Source organism: Trachurus trachurus (genome assembly GCF_905171665.1).
Source record: "Trachurus trachurus genome assembly, chromosome: 4".
Taxonomy (NCBI): domain Eukaryota; kingdom Metazoa; phylum Chordata; class Actinopteri; order Carangiformes; family Carangidae; genus Trachurus; species Trachurus trachurus.
In genome coordinates, this window is record NC_139898.1 from 24783602 (window position 1) to 24800917 (window position 17316).

Here is a 17316-nt window from a genome sequence, read left to right on the forward strand (position 1 = left end):
GCTGCTGCTGGAGGGGTCACCACCACTCGCCACATGAAAAAAGCAGCAGTATATTTTACAGATACTGGTTCTCAGAGTGATAAAGTCACGTTTGAAGTGTAAACCATCCACTGCAGCTGAACTTCCATTCATTTTTGTCGTTCCCTTCTGTTTATAATTCACAACCACGGGCTAACACAAAGCCCTGATAACCATCTATTGAGATGTTAGTTGTATTCTGCTTCCGTGTAAATCAGATTAATGACCTCTTAACAAAACACAGACTCATGACATCATCCTGTCGCTTCTCAGAACTTGGCGCGCGGGAACGTTTCAATCAACAAAACTCTGAAGCACCACATAACACGCTCGTAAAAACCACGAACTCCACCACCACCCTTCTTCCCTCTTTTCATAATCACTACCAGTTGATAGATTTTGCAATATTTTGCATGTGAAGTCATAATTCAGCTTGTGAAGAAGAAGAAGAAGAAGTGCATTGCCGCAGCAGCCCACCGCCTCACCATACCATCTCTGGTCTTTGTTAGGAAGTGTTGTGTAACCGCACAGAGGGTTTCTGATCAACTCATCTCTGTTTCTTGTAAAGCAGGAGATGCCACGAGAGAACAAGCCCTCCTCCTTCTCTCGTTCATTCGGGAAACCTAGCGCTGCTTCCAGTCGGACCCTTTTAAAGTTTGGTTTCTCTTTCTGTATTTGTGTGTGTTTTTATTACGTTGGTTAAATGGAAATGTGGCACGTCATCCCTCATTACCTAGATGTTTGAATGACGAACACTTCTCATTATTAAATAGGAAGCAGAAATAGGAAAAAAAAAAGAGATTGCCCGCTGTTGACCTCTCATCCTTGAGTGAGTGTGTGTGTGTCTGTGTGTGTCACTACCTGCAGGATTGTCATATAGATTTGGGCTGCTGACAACATGCTACCCCCCCCCCCCCCTCCCTACCCCCCTTCACCCCGCCGCTGTGTTGTATCTACCATCACATCACAGGAAACTGACTCTATCCCCATGAGAGGATGACAGATGCAGCTGATGTGCACACACAGACACACACACGCACTCACGGTCAAACACACACATCGTCAGCTCTTCTGCTCTGATGTCCTGTGAGCTCAATTCTCCTTAAACAACCTGTCAGCACCAGTTGCTGTGCAGTTGTGCTCCATATGTACAATATAAGGCTGTGGGTGTGTGTGCACCTGCTAAAAAGAAGTCGTCATCTCCTATAAAATCCTGTGTCAAAAAATCTACTTTTTTTTTAGAGGAAAAGAAAGTGAATATATATTTCTTTTATTCCAGCACAAACTCAGTAAAAGTTTGATTCATCTTTTTTTTGTATTATTTTCAATTTAACAAACATGAGCACTCCAGGAACCTATAATAGACAAAAACACATGTAAATGTTTAAAAACTCAAGTTACAATCACTTCAAATGTTACAAAAAAATAGTTTCGCCATCTCTATATACAAAAAAAATGAAGACATAAAACTAAAACAGTTTGTTTACTTTAAAAGAGATTATTTCTCCTTTTAACAGAAACTCCATGTATGCCATTGTAAACCACTGGAAATGTGAATAACTCAAAGATGTTATGAGCTATAGACATGAATTCCATTCTGTGTAATTCCACAAAAAATTGTTATTACACATATATAAGCCTGAGAGACAAAAAAATAAACATGATATCATCATATGTCATAATATTTTAAGTGGACTGTATGGAGATGTTAAATTGTGAATATCACCCTCCTGCTGAATGGTTCATGGCCTCAATAAGAGGAACACTGCTCATACGGCTCATTGTTATAGTGTTCTTCATTTCACCACCTACAGTACATATTTAGCTTAGCTTCTGTTATTACTCTACATTTAATTTGCTGACAGTCGAGTCGACACATTTCATTCATTAATATAACTGAATGTTTTTTATGCAGCTGGTTTGCCTGTCGTGTTCTCAGTGTGTTTGTGTTTGGTGTGCTTTATGTTTGGCTGTGAATGGTGGAAGCGCTAACTTTGTCAGTGCAGGAAACACTGTATCTTTGTGAAGCTGAACTGAACTGAACTGAGCTGAATATTGAACTGAAAGAGAAACAGAGGGAGCTGACCTCATATCCCTCCTAGTCCTCCCTGCCTCTGCAGCCTGTTGGCTCTCCCTCACTCGGCTGGAAAGTACTTTGTTTGTGTGTTTGTGCGTAAGCACAGTAATGATAAATTACAATCGATGCATATGTACATTTAGGTTTTGTGTGTTTGTGTGTGTATGTCTGTGTGTTGTACATGTGTTTCTGTGGGTCAGCTCGAGCGCTGATCAGAAAGGTCCTTGTGTCGGGGTGGAGGCGGTGGAAATCCCCTCTTACATCGTGATGTTAGTGAACTGTGTGTGTGTGTGTGTGTGTGTGTGTGTGTGTGTGTGTGTGTGTGTGTGTGTGTGTGTGTGTGTGTGTGTGTGTGTGTGTGTGTTAGTAGATGTTTGGCTTTGAATGCAGTTTCCTGTGGTCCATATGAGGTCATGACAGTACACAGTACAAGCTGCTGTAGTTACAGTAATTGGCATAGTAAGTGGTGGTTTGCAACAAATGTCCATGCTTCTTCTCTTTTAACAAATGAGAATATACAGTAAGAGTGTGTATTTTTTAGGTTCAGCATCATCATTTATGTCATTAATAAGGAGAAAATGCACAAAAACTTCAAAAGCCTCTGGAATATGAAAATATCAATTTTTTAAACATGAAAAATGAAATGAAGTCATTCTGTGTTTTTGTGGGGGGAAAGAGTAACTCAAAACCAAACAAACAAAGCTAAAAATGCTCACAACCACAACATTCAGAGACTCAGTCTGTGCAGGCTTTTTTTTTCTTGTTTTAATAAAAAGAACAACTTTATTGATGCGGGTTAGTTTTTCTCTTCAGCCCCCTGAACTGATCTTTTGCCTCCTTTTCATGAATAAATCTACTGTTGTCACCTGTTCTATGCGTCTATAAATGTTTTATCCTCTTTTTGTCATGTCATGACTTAAGAGGCCATGACATGACATGTCATGTGACTGCTGCGCCCTGATTGAATTAAGTTTAACTCAGGAACAGCTCATGTCGCATTGATTCTGGTTGACTGCTTTGTCTTTTATCTGTGTGTTTACTTTATGCTCATTTACATTCCTTTTTTTCCTGAAGTGTATTCAAAACACTGGCTTTGATACTGTAATGGCTGCAACTATTGTAATATACTGAGTCGGTATGCAATACTTCAATGCTTAACCGCTTAATTCTTTGTTTTTTATTTGACTGCTGGTAAACTGGGTCCAGATCTGGAGTAAACACTGGTGGTACTGGTTCTGCTCGCCAGCAGGGCAGGGATCAGAGTAAAACTGTTATACAAGCGTTATAGTTAAGTGGCTCTGGCACCTTAGCTAGAGATTGGATTTAGTATGTGGGGAACCCACAAGAAGTTGGCCTCGTGACCAGTTTTGGGTCCTGACTCACTAAACCAGATTTTAAAGTTTTGTGCCCATTTCTGTGTGTTTGGAAATCAAAGTCATGAAAGTGGTTGAGGGCTCAAACCATCAATCTAGCAATTCAGTTTTCCCCTGATACAGCTTCTTTACCACACACACAAACACACACACACACACATGTGTTACAGCTCATTTTGACTTTTGTCTAAATACTACAGTACCCATCGCAGGTTGTGACTGTTACTATGGCAATTTGGAGCTTTTTCTTCCAAATCCTACATGTTGGTTTGCAGTTGTATTTTTATTTATTTGCCTTTATTGGTGCATTGCTGCATTTCTCAGTCCATAACAAACAAACACTTGAGAATCAGTGGGATAATGTGAAACATGCATTATCACATATTCTGTTTGCATGTGCGCACTGCATGAGAGAAACGAAACAAAGACCCACTCATCCAAAAACTCCCCTACGACACCACTGGAGGTCAAACCCTCCACAGTCGAGCACCTTCAACTGTTGCAAAGAGCAAATGCGACATCACTGTGCCGCCGCTGCTGAACTTATCTAACTTTGCTCAGGAGTCTAAACACAAACTAATTCAAACTTATCCGGCTTTTACAAAGCTTAATCTTCAGCTTCCGCTCGCTGTAAGCAGTGCTGAATTTTAGCTTTGTTTCTTACTGAAATGCTTTCTTATTTTTCTATTTACAGGGTCATATATTCTTCCCTTTTGTCCAAAATTCCTTTTTTTATATATAAAATTGCTCTTATGTTCTACCACTTATTGAACTGCTGAACTTTCTACAAAAAACTTTATATTATGTGTGTCACAATAACCTCACCATCCACTCATCCAGAAGTTACACACCATTAAAAGTGCTGCTATAGTTACTTTTTTACAATTATGGCACGGACCAAAAATGAGTTATATTAGTCTGTTTTTGCAGAGAAAGACAAAATTGCCATAGTCAACAAAGTAAAGCTTGATACACAGCAGAGTTTAAAAGTTTAAAAGTTCAAATGAGAAGAAAACTGTCACAGGGACAAGGATGTTTCTATGCTCCTCAAAAATGCAAACCACCTCAAAAGTGTTGGGAATACTGGAAAGAAAAATCTCAAATAAGTGCAAGGCGTTTCAACATCAGACACTCCGTCCCCTCAGAGTGAGGGCAGGCAGTGGGCAGAGCGCCAGGTGCCTCTCGTGTTTGGGAGAGCAAACAGGCTCGTGTCTTTGATGGCGAGGAGATCAGAGCCGGGGACACATTCTACGTGGCCACGCTAAGGTCGCCGCAGTGCACACCCTGCTGCCATGTTGTGCTCTGCAGCTAGGAGACCCAGGGTATACACAATGCAGGGGTAGCAGACGTGCGCGTGTATGCATGTGAGTGAGTGTGTGTCTGTGTGTGTTTGAATCCACACCCCCCCCTCCCCTCCACTTTCCAACACGTAGAGTCACTCCAACCTTGACGTACGGTTGTAGTTGTCTGAAAAACAGAGTCAAACCACAGGAACAGGGTTGGTTGGAATACTGGCTCTGAGTTCATGCAAGAATATTTCAGTAGTGGTTAGAAAACACACTCCCGCTCTTGTTTTTCTTCGTATCGGGTCATCGGCGCTCTGCAGTGTAAACAATTATTTAAATTTAAAGGGAAAAGTCCCTCCACACCAAAATTGATAATCGGGCTCGTCTCAACAGAGGAGGTTCAGACCGGTGGAAAATAAAATAGTGGATCTTGTTCCTCACAGATATTAAGACGCTTTGTTGATGTTTGTTTACTCCGGTCGGCCTTTATTTACTTTCTAACTGCTGACTTGAATATGTTAAACCTTAGTGTAAATGTGCTCTTTGTTTAGCACAAGGTACAACAGAGCTGCACACACACTTGATTTCATCCAACAATACCACGTTTCCTTTGGTGCTCCACAAACACTGTATGCTGCATCTTCTTGAGTGAAAGGTGCAACATAATAAGGAACCAATTAATATTTAATAGTTTAAATATCTGAAACAAATCAATTCTTTTATGTATTGAAATGAAAACATTTGCCAAATAAGTTGAGATTTGATTTGATTTTTGCTTGTTTTGTGTTTTTGGATTCTGAATGAAATAAGATTTCAGGAAATTTTCACTATTTTCTAACATTTTATTTAAAAAAAATAATCATCAGTTTAAGTGATAATGAAATTCATAGCAGTTGTAATAACAGTTATTGGAGTTTCTAATATGTTAGAGCTCATGGGTGTGCGATTACACACTGAAAAAACACATTATCACTCCACTCATGAGCCAATCCAACAAAGAGCCACTCAGACGATGGTCATAAAACCAGATCGTCACTCCGACTGAACATCGTGAGGTTCTCGTAAAATTAATATCTAAACCAGTTCCTGTAATTGTGTGTGCGCTGACTGTGGTTAGTCCCTTAGACTATTATAGACAACACTGAGCTGAGAAACAACCACCACAAACAGACTCGTAAAAGCATCCTGTGTGTCTGTGTGAGGGCGCTGGAGACAGACGGGCCCATCACCAAGTCAGCGTCCCGGCCTTTAAACAAACAGTGTCACTACTTGTTGAGTGCTTTTATCTTTAGCCAAGAAAAGGTTGAGATTACACTGATTAAATACTGTTACCCAATCAGTGTGATTTGTCTATGTGTATATGCATGTGTGTGTGTGTGTGTGTGTGTGTGTGTGTGTGTATGTGCGTCAGTGAAACCAGAATATTCAGGTGTGTTGGCCTCAAATGTTTGATTTGATGTATGTGTTTACGCAAGTGTGTGTTTGCTTCCTGTGAAGTGGGGTAAAATTTGTCTGTGTGGGTGGTGGTGGGGGGGAGGGGGTCTGGTTTCCTGCTCTAGGGGTTAGATTTAATGTAAATCAGCTGAGGGCCTCAGATTGGGTGGAGTGTAGGGGGGGCACACACACACACACACACACACACACAAACACACACACACATGCATATGCATTATGCACGGAGAGGAAAGTTGAGTGTGTGACAGAGTGAGTGAGCTCAGGTCCCAGCTTTCCTCCCCTCTCCGCTGACAGCTGCGAGTCTCATCAGCTCGCCACAGATACGTCTCCTAATGATGAAGGAGCGCTGCAGCTGGGTGCCACCTCAAGCCACCCCCCCTCCTCCCCCCCTCCTCCTCCTCCTCCTCCTCCTCCTCCTCCTCCTCCTCCTCAGCAGCAGCAGCAGCAGGCGCCCCGAGTGGGACCCGTGGGTGGATGTGGCCTGGGAGTGGCTGAGCAGCAGCAGCGTTCGGGCTCCATGTGCGCCGTCTGTTCTGACTGTGTGTCTCTGTGTGCCGGCTGCTTGTTGACAGATGAGGCGTACCAGAAGCTGGCCATGGAGACGATGGAGGAGTTGGACTGGTGTCTGGACCAGCTGGAGACCATCCAGACCTACCGCTCTGTCAGCGACATGGCCTCCAACAAGGTAGGACAGGCTGCGTCTCTGTGTGGAAAAAATGAACGAGCGCAACGCCTGATGATGATGATGCCTTTATTTCACTTCTGAGAAACTTTGGTCAAGAAATTGGCCTCTTGTTTTTTTCCCCCCTGTATGTGTTGATACAGAAAAGGATGTGCTCTGAGGGAGCTGTCAAAGAGTCTGAGCAGCTGCTTGGAGAACTAATCCCCCAGCATAATAAACACACTAATGCCAGTATAGAGAATCCAGAGATACTTCAGATGAACTTGGCATGACCCAAGCAGAGTCAACAGTCTGATAGGTCCCAACATGTACAGTAGGGAGGAGGAGTCTGGGATGGCAGAGTGGTTTTGGAGCCGCCAGCCGTCAGCAGTGTGTGCATGAGCGCTCACTGCTTATAGAGGCTGCCGGTACATGTGTATGATGGTTATGAGTGGGTGTTACTCACCAGCTGATTTGTGCCTGAACCAACACGAAGCTCCTCTGCTTCTGTGTTTGTCTTCTCTCTTTGTGCAAAGTCGCTCCGACAAAAGGAAGCGTGGAGTGTTTTTGTCTCTCGGCCCTCTGTGGTCCTTGTCTCATCCCTCCTGTCAAACAGCCTTTCACTGTCCACTGCTTGTTCTCCTTCCACTGCGTCATCCAGTGTGAGCCATGTGTGCACAGAGGTTCCCGGTTCTCCAAACACCACCAGTAAAAGTGATAACTAAATCTAACTAAATCAACTCTTACTGTACCTGTGTAAACTTACTGACGGAGCAGAGCACTGAGGATTATTTAACTTTGTCTTTGTTTAATTGATTACTTCTTTGTCCTGCAACTTTTCTGTTCATGTATCTAAGATTTGTTGGAACTGTGTGTTAACGCTGTGCTCGCAGTGTGGTTAGATCACACGTATCTTTCTTTTTTTAAGACTTCTTTGTAGTGTTTCATGGCTTTATTAAAGGGGACATATTATGGAAATATCACTTTTTGAAGGCTCTTTAACATATATTTAGGTGTTTGTCTTGCCTTCCCGCCCCCAAAATGTGACAAAAACATCTGTAATGTGCAGGCTCCCTAGGTTGAAATCCATGTAGTTTTACGAGCTGTTCCCTCAGTTGTCTTCCAGCGTGTAACTAGGATTCGAATTTGCATAATACCACCCCTACCTGGGACCAGTAGAAGGGGCGGGGCAAGCAGTGGCTCATTTGCATTTAAAGGGTCAGGCACTGAAACCAGCCATCCTACTGTTTTGAGAGGATGAAAAGAGCTGTGATGTTTGATCCTTGGGGTATTTTGACCAAAGCATGTCACAGACATGTTTTTAAGACACCTGGGAACTATTGTAATTTGGCATAATATGTCTCCTTTAATATAGAAACAGGAAATCAGGGGAGGGAGGGGGGCTGTCATGCAGCAAAGGGTAGGACTCGAACCTGGGCTGCTGTGGTTGGGACTAAGCCTACATGGTTTACACTCTACAGGGTGAGCACCCCTAAGCATAGGTGTCTTATTATATTAAAAGTGGTAGCGTCCCCTGATTCCAGTCGAAGTACAGTAGCTCATCCAGTGCTTGATTTGTTTTGGTCCACTTGGTTCACACTGCACATGAGCAGCATATTGCGTCATAATTGGCCAACGGCTTGTCTCCTCTCTCAGCCAGTAAACCATTGCTATGATATCATGTGCATCAACGCAGTGTTTCCTGCTTCTACAGTGGTGAAATACTTTTCAGGCTGCAGGGGATATTTGTTCCAGTAGCATCACTTTTTGGCCACTGGGGCAAACGTATTAAAAAAAAAAAACATTTGTTTTGGCTCAAATTGCCACTTCCTCACCTATAGATTTAAACTAATTTGTCTTGGCATCGAGAAAATTAAACTAATTCACAATGGCAGTCTCTATGCCAAACTTTTTGAAGCAGCAATGTTGCAATTACATAAGTGACCACAGGGAGAAATAGGCAGCAAGGCTAAGTAGTGTTTTAGGTGAGGAGCCGTTTTAATCTATACACTGGACGCCAGGCTATTTTGTTGTAGATTTAACCTTAGTAAAATCTGTCCTCTGATATAGAGGAAGTTACGGACTTCACTTATTTCTCTTGACTCTGTAGTAAAGTTTTTGGAGAGCTTTTCTTGTGGGGGTGAAAATCCATAACGCTGCTTCTGTATGGGCAGAGCGGCAGCTGTGTGTAAGAGAGCCTGAAAACAGTTTGTCAAGTGAGCAGAGGGGAAAAGCTTGTTATTTCTCATAAAACTGGACAACAGGATGCGAGGGATCCTGCAGTGGGTCAAACACAATAAACTAGAGAGGAAGAGAGAGAACATTTTTTTTTTGTGTGTGTGTGTGTCCATGTGTGTGTGAGATCTACGCAGACCCCTGGGCAGAGTGACTCTCTCTTCCTGTCTCCTTCCTGATCCCCTGCTCTCTCTCCAGACGACAATAGACATCCCATCATACCCGTTTGGATGGTTAATGGTCGTGTTTATTTATCCCTTTGCTGTCGTCATGTGGGTACAGATCCAACACTGACAGTCAGCTGGACCGGCTTCAGTAAAGACATATGAGGATGAGTGAATCACAGAGTAAATACCGCCAACCATTTAAACAAACAGCCACTTAGACATGGACAGAAGGCTTTCAGGACAACAGACACGACACAGAAGAGACAGAGAGAAAATAGAAGACGCAATTTACTATATCGATGTGTTCATTACAGCAGGATGAGGCTAGCATTTTCCCTAAAAGTATAAAATGTCACAACACTTTCTGAGCTGCTGGTCTGTATCCACCCTCAGCTGTCGGCCCACTGGATGAATTACTCCTATCGTACCGGAGCGAGACTGAGTAATTTCAGCACTTTCACAATCACAGAAAAAAACTGTCAGGATTGAGCCAAAAGTTGTCCACAGGTGGTGATTGATTTCAGGAGCCTCCGGCTTTGAGAAACTCCCAAATATCCCAACTTTGGAATAATTAAAAGACAGTTTCATTTTGCCCTTTTTCCACAAAATACTATGTCAGACTGAAACATTTCACCTGCAGAGGAAAAAACACCGGGCAGTAGTTTCACTTCAGCAGATACAAACAGTTACATAATAAGGTATAAATCAATTCTGATTCTCTTGTACTGTATCTCTTACTGATTACTTTAATGTTAAGTTCCTCTGTGATGCATTATTACTGGGGGATTCACATTTTCAGCCTTGGTCGGATATGACTGACCTACACTGTAGCATATCAGGTGGCACAGTGTGTTTACTGTGTCTCCTGACCCTCTGTCATTGATGTGACTTAGACAGGTGTGTCAGGAGTGTGTCCTGGCACGTAGCCATCAGAGACTGATAAGGAATCCCCCATCAAACACTGTCTGCCTTCTGTCTCTGCAGTCAGTGTGTTTATGTGGCCGTGTGTCCGTATTGACAGTGGGCTAATCCCGCTGCTGTCTGATCTGTTTTACACGCTGCGTTGTTTTCACCGTAAACCAAATCATTATTACACAACTGCCTTTGTCGTGCGAGCCGTTACCTTCGACCTGGTTTTTACAGAACAAGAACCAGCCAATCAGCTGATAAGACCTGCTGCTGACTACCTGTTGTTATTTAGGATGGAAAAACTGTTATTCAAGCTGTGTCAGAGTATGAAACATGAGCGTGAGGGAGGCGAAATGCGAGAAGCTGCCGCCGCACCTCCCAAGGTGAAGTGCTGGGGGCTGTCGCTGCCGAGGACTCAGACACTACGTGACTGTCCTCTCTGTTATGTAGAGCTGACGTCGATGGGTCAAGGCCCATTATGAGTTGAAATATTCTCCTGTTTTAAGACTGTAGATCTTTTTAGGGCTGTTCAGTAGACAGAGCTATCAATCTGAAAACATCATCCAGGACCTAGGAAACTGGAGAACAATCAGTATATTTATTTTCAAATTTTTTTAATGTGGTGATCAGCTCCCATTTTTTGAGAATGTTTTGCTTTGGGTTTATATAAATCTATAAAACAGAAAGATTTTCCATCACAAATAGTCCCCTTCACAGTCAAAGGAAACTAGGTTCAGTTTCAGATTCAGATTAATTCTTTATTATCCCCTGGGGGAAATTTGTTTTCACAGCCCTTATTACATTCAAAAGGTAATCATTCAACACACATGTACAGTAAACATACAACACAGAAAAAACACACCCTGACGCAACACTCAAGTCGTTCAGAGCATTTATGGCAGGTGGAATAAAACCATTTTTTAAAGTTATCTGTCTATATCTGATGCCATAAGGGAGAGGTGTAAAACACAGGTGAAACTACCTGAATGCAAGTAAAAAAAAAAGTGGCAAAATCTCATAATAAAGCCTAAAAATCACCTCAACAATGAATAAGTTATCAAAGATTCATAATGTTTTCATTGATTAGCTCTCAAGACATTTGAAGACATTCCCTGAGAGTGTGGGACAGTGTTTTCCACTTTTGCTGACATTTTATATCCAAGGCATTAACGCAGCCAATCATGAAAATAATCAGTTGATTCATCAATAATGAAAAGAGATGTTAATTGAAGCTCAATTTGCAAATACAATCACTAGGCTGCTTCTGCACAATTCACAACACAACTGTGCAGAAGCAGCCTAGTGATTTTATTTCAATAATACCACAGAACTACAAACTCAAACTCCTCCTCTTCTTGCCATTGCATTTTAACCTGAATCTCTTTTATCTACCAAGAATCTGTGTAACTAACGTTCAAGGAAATCCACTCATTAAAACAGGAAGCGCTGTAGTCATCAGAACGATCAGTGTGATATTGACAGTGTAAACCACAGAGCTGTGACTGCCAGCTGCAGGAGTAAGAAGAGCAAGAGACGAGAGGCGGGACTACCCCCATGAGGGAGTGTGTATGAAGCAGAGGTCTCTCTCTGGCGCACACGCACGCAAACACACACACACACACACTCAGCTATTGCTCCACATACACAGGGTGTGAGGTAAAGCCTAGTCAGACCTCGCAGCCCAAAGTGAGTCACTAGAGCTGTGGCGTTTCCCAGCGTCAGAGAGCCGAGGCTTTGGTCCTTTTACTCATGCAGTAGTCAGACTGAGACAGACTAAGACAGACACTTTAACGGACAGCAGTCCCACTCTGCTCTGCACTCTACACACAGAAACATGGGAGCTTGCTGCTTTGACAAGAAAGAGAGGAAATTAGGGAAGCTAAATGGTTGGAGAAAGGTGAGTTTTCCTGTCATTTTTCATATGAAATACATGGATTTTATAAAGTGTTTTACTTTTTTTGTTATATTAATTGGACTGTATGATCATCTGTTGTTTGTATTGTGAATATACATGCTTTAGTAACGAAACAGCCTTTTAAAACAAATTTTCAGTTTATGCTTTTTGCTCTTTGAGCCTTCGGTGTTGTTTAAGGACTTTAAGCACATTTCACTGAAGCGGATGCTGAATGTGCGCCTTTGGAGTTTCCAGCCTTTTCACAGCATGTAATGTTTAGTTCCTCTAGCTGAATATAATCAAAATGTGCACTTTAATGATCATTTTCTACATTATTTTACTTCTCATGCAGGAGAAGACAGTTCTGTTTCTGCATTCTGCGTGTGCATCCTTTCATGTAACGCTGAGTTTAGTTGCGTTGAAGCTAAAAACATATAAGTTACACTCGCTGATCACAGCTGGAAGATCTGTCTCTGGGTTTTTATGTTGCCTTTACAGCATAAGCAGATATATCTTGTTATTAGACTCTTCACTCTGTGAGTAAAGAGTAATAGGCATTCTTGAGACCATTACTTTACACATGCTGTTTTATTCTCCCCATCAAAGCGTTCCCTAACACAAACCAGTACTTAGAGTAACTGCAAAGTGGCAAAGTCTGTAGAAGTAGTCTGGTCATGTTGAAACATCTGGATGAGGGTGAGTTAATTTGCAAAAACACTGGATTTAAGTCAGTGGAAGAACAGCCAGGTGATAAGTGGTGTTTGTGAGCCTTGTACTGTATCAATGCTGAGAGACGAACTAGACTCAGGTCATCTGAGGTGAAAGCGGGACGTAGTGGTAATGTGTTTAGGTGCTGCTCAATGGCCTGTTTGTTCAAACTGGGGATGGAGAGAGCGAAGACACATGCCTTTACGCCTGTTAAAATGATATGGTACAAACACTGCTGTGCTGTCCGTCTGATTTGAGCGTGCATTTAAGAGTTGTATTTTCTAGACGCACTTTCTGTAATTCAAGAATTCTCGGTCCGTGTCTTGGGCTTTCAAAGAAATGTCTTGGTGTAATACTGCCTGTGTGGTATTTTACTTTGGGATGCTTTCTGCTTTCGAAGTAACCAGAGAGCCTGGGCGAGCGTGGCGGTGCAGCCTGTTAGCTGCTCTCCTCCAGCCAAAAATGGTGCTGCAGACCACATCTGACTCTGCCGAGGCCCCGAACAGCCGGGAGTGATGGGAATGATTCACTCGGCTGAGAAATTTCTCACTTTTATCTTCGGTTTTTGCGTCCTGTTCATACAGCCGACTGGTGTTTTTGAATACATATTAGTTCCATGGCGCATATACAGGAATACACGCTTTCTCGTGCAGACGCGTATGAGTCAGAGGAAGTGAGAGGTAGTCAGGACGTAGCTCAGAGTTGTTTGTGCATTTGTGTTCATACGTAGGTAGGTTCACTGATCTTTACAGAGTTATGTCACTGCGAGACTTTGCCATAACGATGTTACCACACTGCGTCATTTGTTACTTAAAGGGAGAGTTGGGGTTATTTGACATGGGGTTATGTGAGGTAACCATTCTTAGTCAGTGTGTTACCTGCGGAATATATCCGGATCGGCGCGCTGTTACAAGAGGCAGCAGGGAGCAGCAGCAGCACATTTAAAAGGTGCCAAACAAAAGCAGTTCACCCAGCTGACCTCTGGCTGCGGTGTAATAGTGATGGAGGTGCACCTGTGCATATGTGGTACCAAGGGACACACTAACTACCTCACACAACCCCACGTCAACAAAGCATCCTTTTAAAGAGAGCTGTGAGATAAACCACAACTGCTACAGATTTACAGCTGAAGGGATGATGAGATCGTTTTGATGTACGACAAATTGAAATCCAGACATTTCATCATTTAACACCCCAACCTCACCCTCAGTTTAAATGAGATAAAAAGATGTACTGATCTTATTTGTTTGCATGTTTGGCACACAAAGAGGGTTTATAAGGGTCAAACTCCTGACCAAGGTGTGAGTTGTTGCACTGCAGAGTTACGGAGTCAGTGCTCTGAACGCAGAGCAGGCTGCGCCACAGCACACTGAGCATAGTGTGCCCACTAGTGGCCCAGAGGCACAACTTCAACCTTCACCCCAGGTGAACACAGCAGCATGACATTTTAGGCTATTTGAATTTGAGAAAAAACATTGAATAAAACATTGAAAGATTGACGTTAAAGTTGTGTCATTTTGTTAGAAAATGTACTAGTTGTTATCATGTTTACAATCATCTGTGCAGAAAAAAGAGACCGAGTTCAGTCTGATGTGTGGCGCTGCCTGGTCAGATAATGGAGGCACGTTGCTGTGAGGGCATAAGATCAGAGTCTCGTGTCGGAGGAGGACTCTGTGTCTGCCTTCTTGCCTACCTGTCCGCCTCACTGCCCTCCACAGTGAGCTGTCTGATGGGATCACGTCTGAATGGAGGAGGCTCAGAGAGTTATGTTTTTTTTTTTTTTCCTTTTCCGCCCTCTGCTCCGCTCTCACAATGAAATGCCACAGGCTCCATTCACCTTCTCTGCCTCTGTCACAGCAGCTCTCAGCTGAATCAACCCGACCCCCCGCGAGCACGGAGAGGAAGACAGAGGAATGGGGGAATGTGAATGTGAGAGAAAATGGTTCAGAGAGGGAGCTAACGGAGAGAGAATGAGACAACAGCAGCATGAGTGAATGAAAATGGAGAAAGAGAATGAGAGAGAGAAAATATAGAGGGTCGAAAAAAAGGAGGGGGGTAGAACCAGCAAGTGACAGACAGGAGAATAGGAACGACGGCTGAGCTTGTGAATGGGTAAAATAATAGAATGAAAATATAGTGTGGGTATATGTGAAGGAAAGATACCCACAGAGCTTTAACACGTTAATCTTCCTCCAGTGTCATGATGTCAGTAGGAGGCAAAGAGGCTTCCCTTCTTTAACAATAAAAAAATATGGCAAAGCACACACTGCCAAGAGCTGCACAGAAACATATGGACATGTGTGTGCATGTGTATGTGAAAAAATGCATGTGGCATGTCACCATCCACTGCACTTAAACTGCAGATTATAGCGTTTATGGGCTGCTGCTGCTGCGTTTGTGCGCATTGAGGCATTTCTTTCAGCCTCTGGGGAAGCATAGCTCTTCAACACATTGCAGAGAGACATCCCCCGCTGTTATTTCTGGTTTCTTTATATATTATGCAGTTAGCTATTATATAAAGAGCTGCCTCCTCTTGCGCTTTCTCTTTTTTTTTTTTTTCTTCTCTCTTTTCTTGCGTCCTGCCTCCCTCCTTCTGGTTCTTTCCCTCGGTGGGAGGATAATCCGGAATCCTCTCGGGGAAGCTTTGATCTCCCACCCCCCCCCCGCACACACACATCTTCCCCAACTCGTACACACACAAAACACACAAATATTGGTCTGAAAGGTTCTCTGGGAGCTGCTGTTTACACTTTCCCATGGATTGGCTTCATGGCTCTGAAGTAAAAAAACAACAACAGCGACTGTATATGGATGTTTTCTGATCGGTGAAGCATCGCAGCTTCACCTCCAAGGGTCGTGACAAAAAAACTGACCAAACCGCGCAACCTCGCCTTGAAATTGGCCAGCGGTGGTACTACTGGTTTCAGTCAGGTGGCCCTATAGCCTTGTACACTGCGGCAGCATCAACACCTGCTCCAAGGACAGCCCATTGATTCTGCCAGCCAGGCAGACAGACAGAGAGACAGAGAGATTGATGACTGTGTTGGCAAGTGGCAGCCCGGAGAGAAATTGACATGTAAGTGGTGGAGAGTGAGGGAGAGATGGAGGAGAGGGAGGGATGGAGAGAGCGGGGTGGGGGGAGGAGGAGGAGGAGGAGGAGGAGGAGGAGGAGGGGGAGCGACTTCCAGTCTGCACATTGGTGGATGCGAGTGAAAGCGAAGTGTGTGGTGTGTCCTTGTGACAGCTCAGCAGCTACATCACATGTCTGCCTGGGAAGGAACAGGGGAAACCTCTCGTCTCTCCTCCTCCTCCTCCTCCTCCTCCCTCTCTCTCTCTCTCCTCTCCTCATGCTCTCAAAACAGCCCGCACACCGGCCGACTGATGCTGTTGCCATGGCGTTGGGGTGTTCTGGTAATTGGCGTGCACACACATTTACTCACAGGCAGCAAGAGAAACCGTGGGCTGATGTCACCTAAATTGGTGAAGGATGCAATTATCTTCCCGCCCCCCCCCCCCCTCCTTCTTTCTTTCTTCCCCTCTCTCTGGTTGTCTCTTGGCTGTTAAAAATAGCCCTCCACAGACACCCCTGACAGCATCTAATATTATTATGGGATGCAGATAATGAACAGGCTTATGAGTTCTCCACAATGGCCGCCGTGCTCGGGGGATGTCAGGAAACAACAGAAGCCTAAAAAAAAAAAAAGGGAGAGGGGAGAGGAGCCGGATGATAATAGAGATAATGGCGATAAAAATACTGTCACTGTGCATTCACATTCCTCAGAACGTGCTCCGTCCCCTTCCCCAGCCCCTTATTGTTTCACCGAGGAGGGGAGGAATCGCTGTACGGCTCAATGACATTCCTTCACAATGGCTGACTTCATAAAAAATAAAAAAAATAAAAAGCTCTAAGAGGGAATTACAGGGGCTGGAAATTGAAGATGATGGGATTTATCTGCAGCGTACAGCTGGAGGGGAAAAAAAGAGAAGCAAAAAGAGGAAAAGTTACATCTGGAATCCATGTCTGGATATTAAACATCAATCACTCAAACACCCCCCCTCCCCTCTTAGAAGTTCATATATACACCAATGCCAAGCTGTAATTAGGGCTCCCCCCTTCTCCCCACTTTCTGTCAAATCATGTGTTCTGAATAGTGTTGCTGGGGCTGGCAGACTACAGCAGGGGGAGAAAAAAAAGAGGAGAAGAGGGAGGGAGTAAAAAAGGGAGGAACATGGGGAGAGAGAGAAGCAGGGTAGGAGGGGGGAGCGAGTGTTACAGCAGTGAGAGCAGTGAAGCAAGACAAATCCAGTGGAGGAACCCCCCCTCCAGTCAGATGAACATCGCTGCTCACTCCCTCCTCCTCCTTCTCCTCCTCCTCCCGTCTCCATTGCTGTTTTTTTCCCCTCCTCCCTTCCTTGCTTCTTGTCCATTATTCATCATTGCGCTGAGAGTCCCCTGCTCACGGCTCCAGCTGCTGCTGCTCCAGCCAATCCGCCGAGCCCGCTGGATCTCCTCCTCGCCGAGCCTGGCTACAT

At 43.8% G+C, this 17316-nt stretch overlaps 1 protein-coding gene across 3 annotated transcripts in view; it reads left to right on the plus strand.

Annotated features, from left to right (window-relative positions):
* pde4ba (phosphodiesterase 4B, cAMP-specific a) overlaps positions 1–17316 on the plus strand; it is a gene marked incomplete at its 5' end in the record, with an annotated part of 155590 nt that overhangs the window by 127938 nt on the left and 10336 nt on the right. For 2 of the 3 annotated variants that reach the window (XM_083969605.1, XM_083969606.1), the window contains one exon: positions 6782–6894. In XM_083969605.1, coding sequence (XP_083825731.1) covers positions 6782–6894 — 113 coding nt within the window. Of the gene's footprint in view, positions 1–6781; positions 6895–11806; positions 12079–17316 lie in introns of those variants that run through there. The other variant, XM_083969607.1, reaches the window with a different exon arrangement.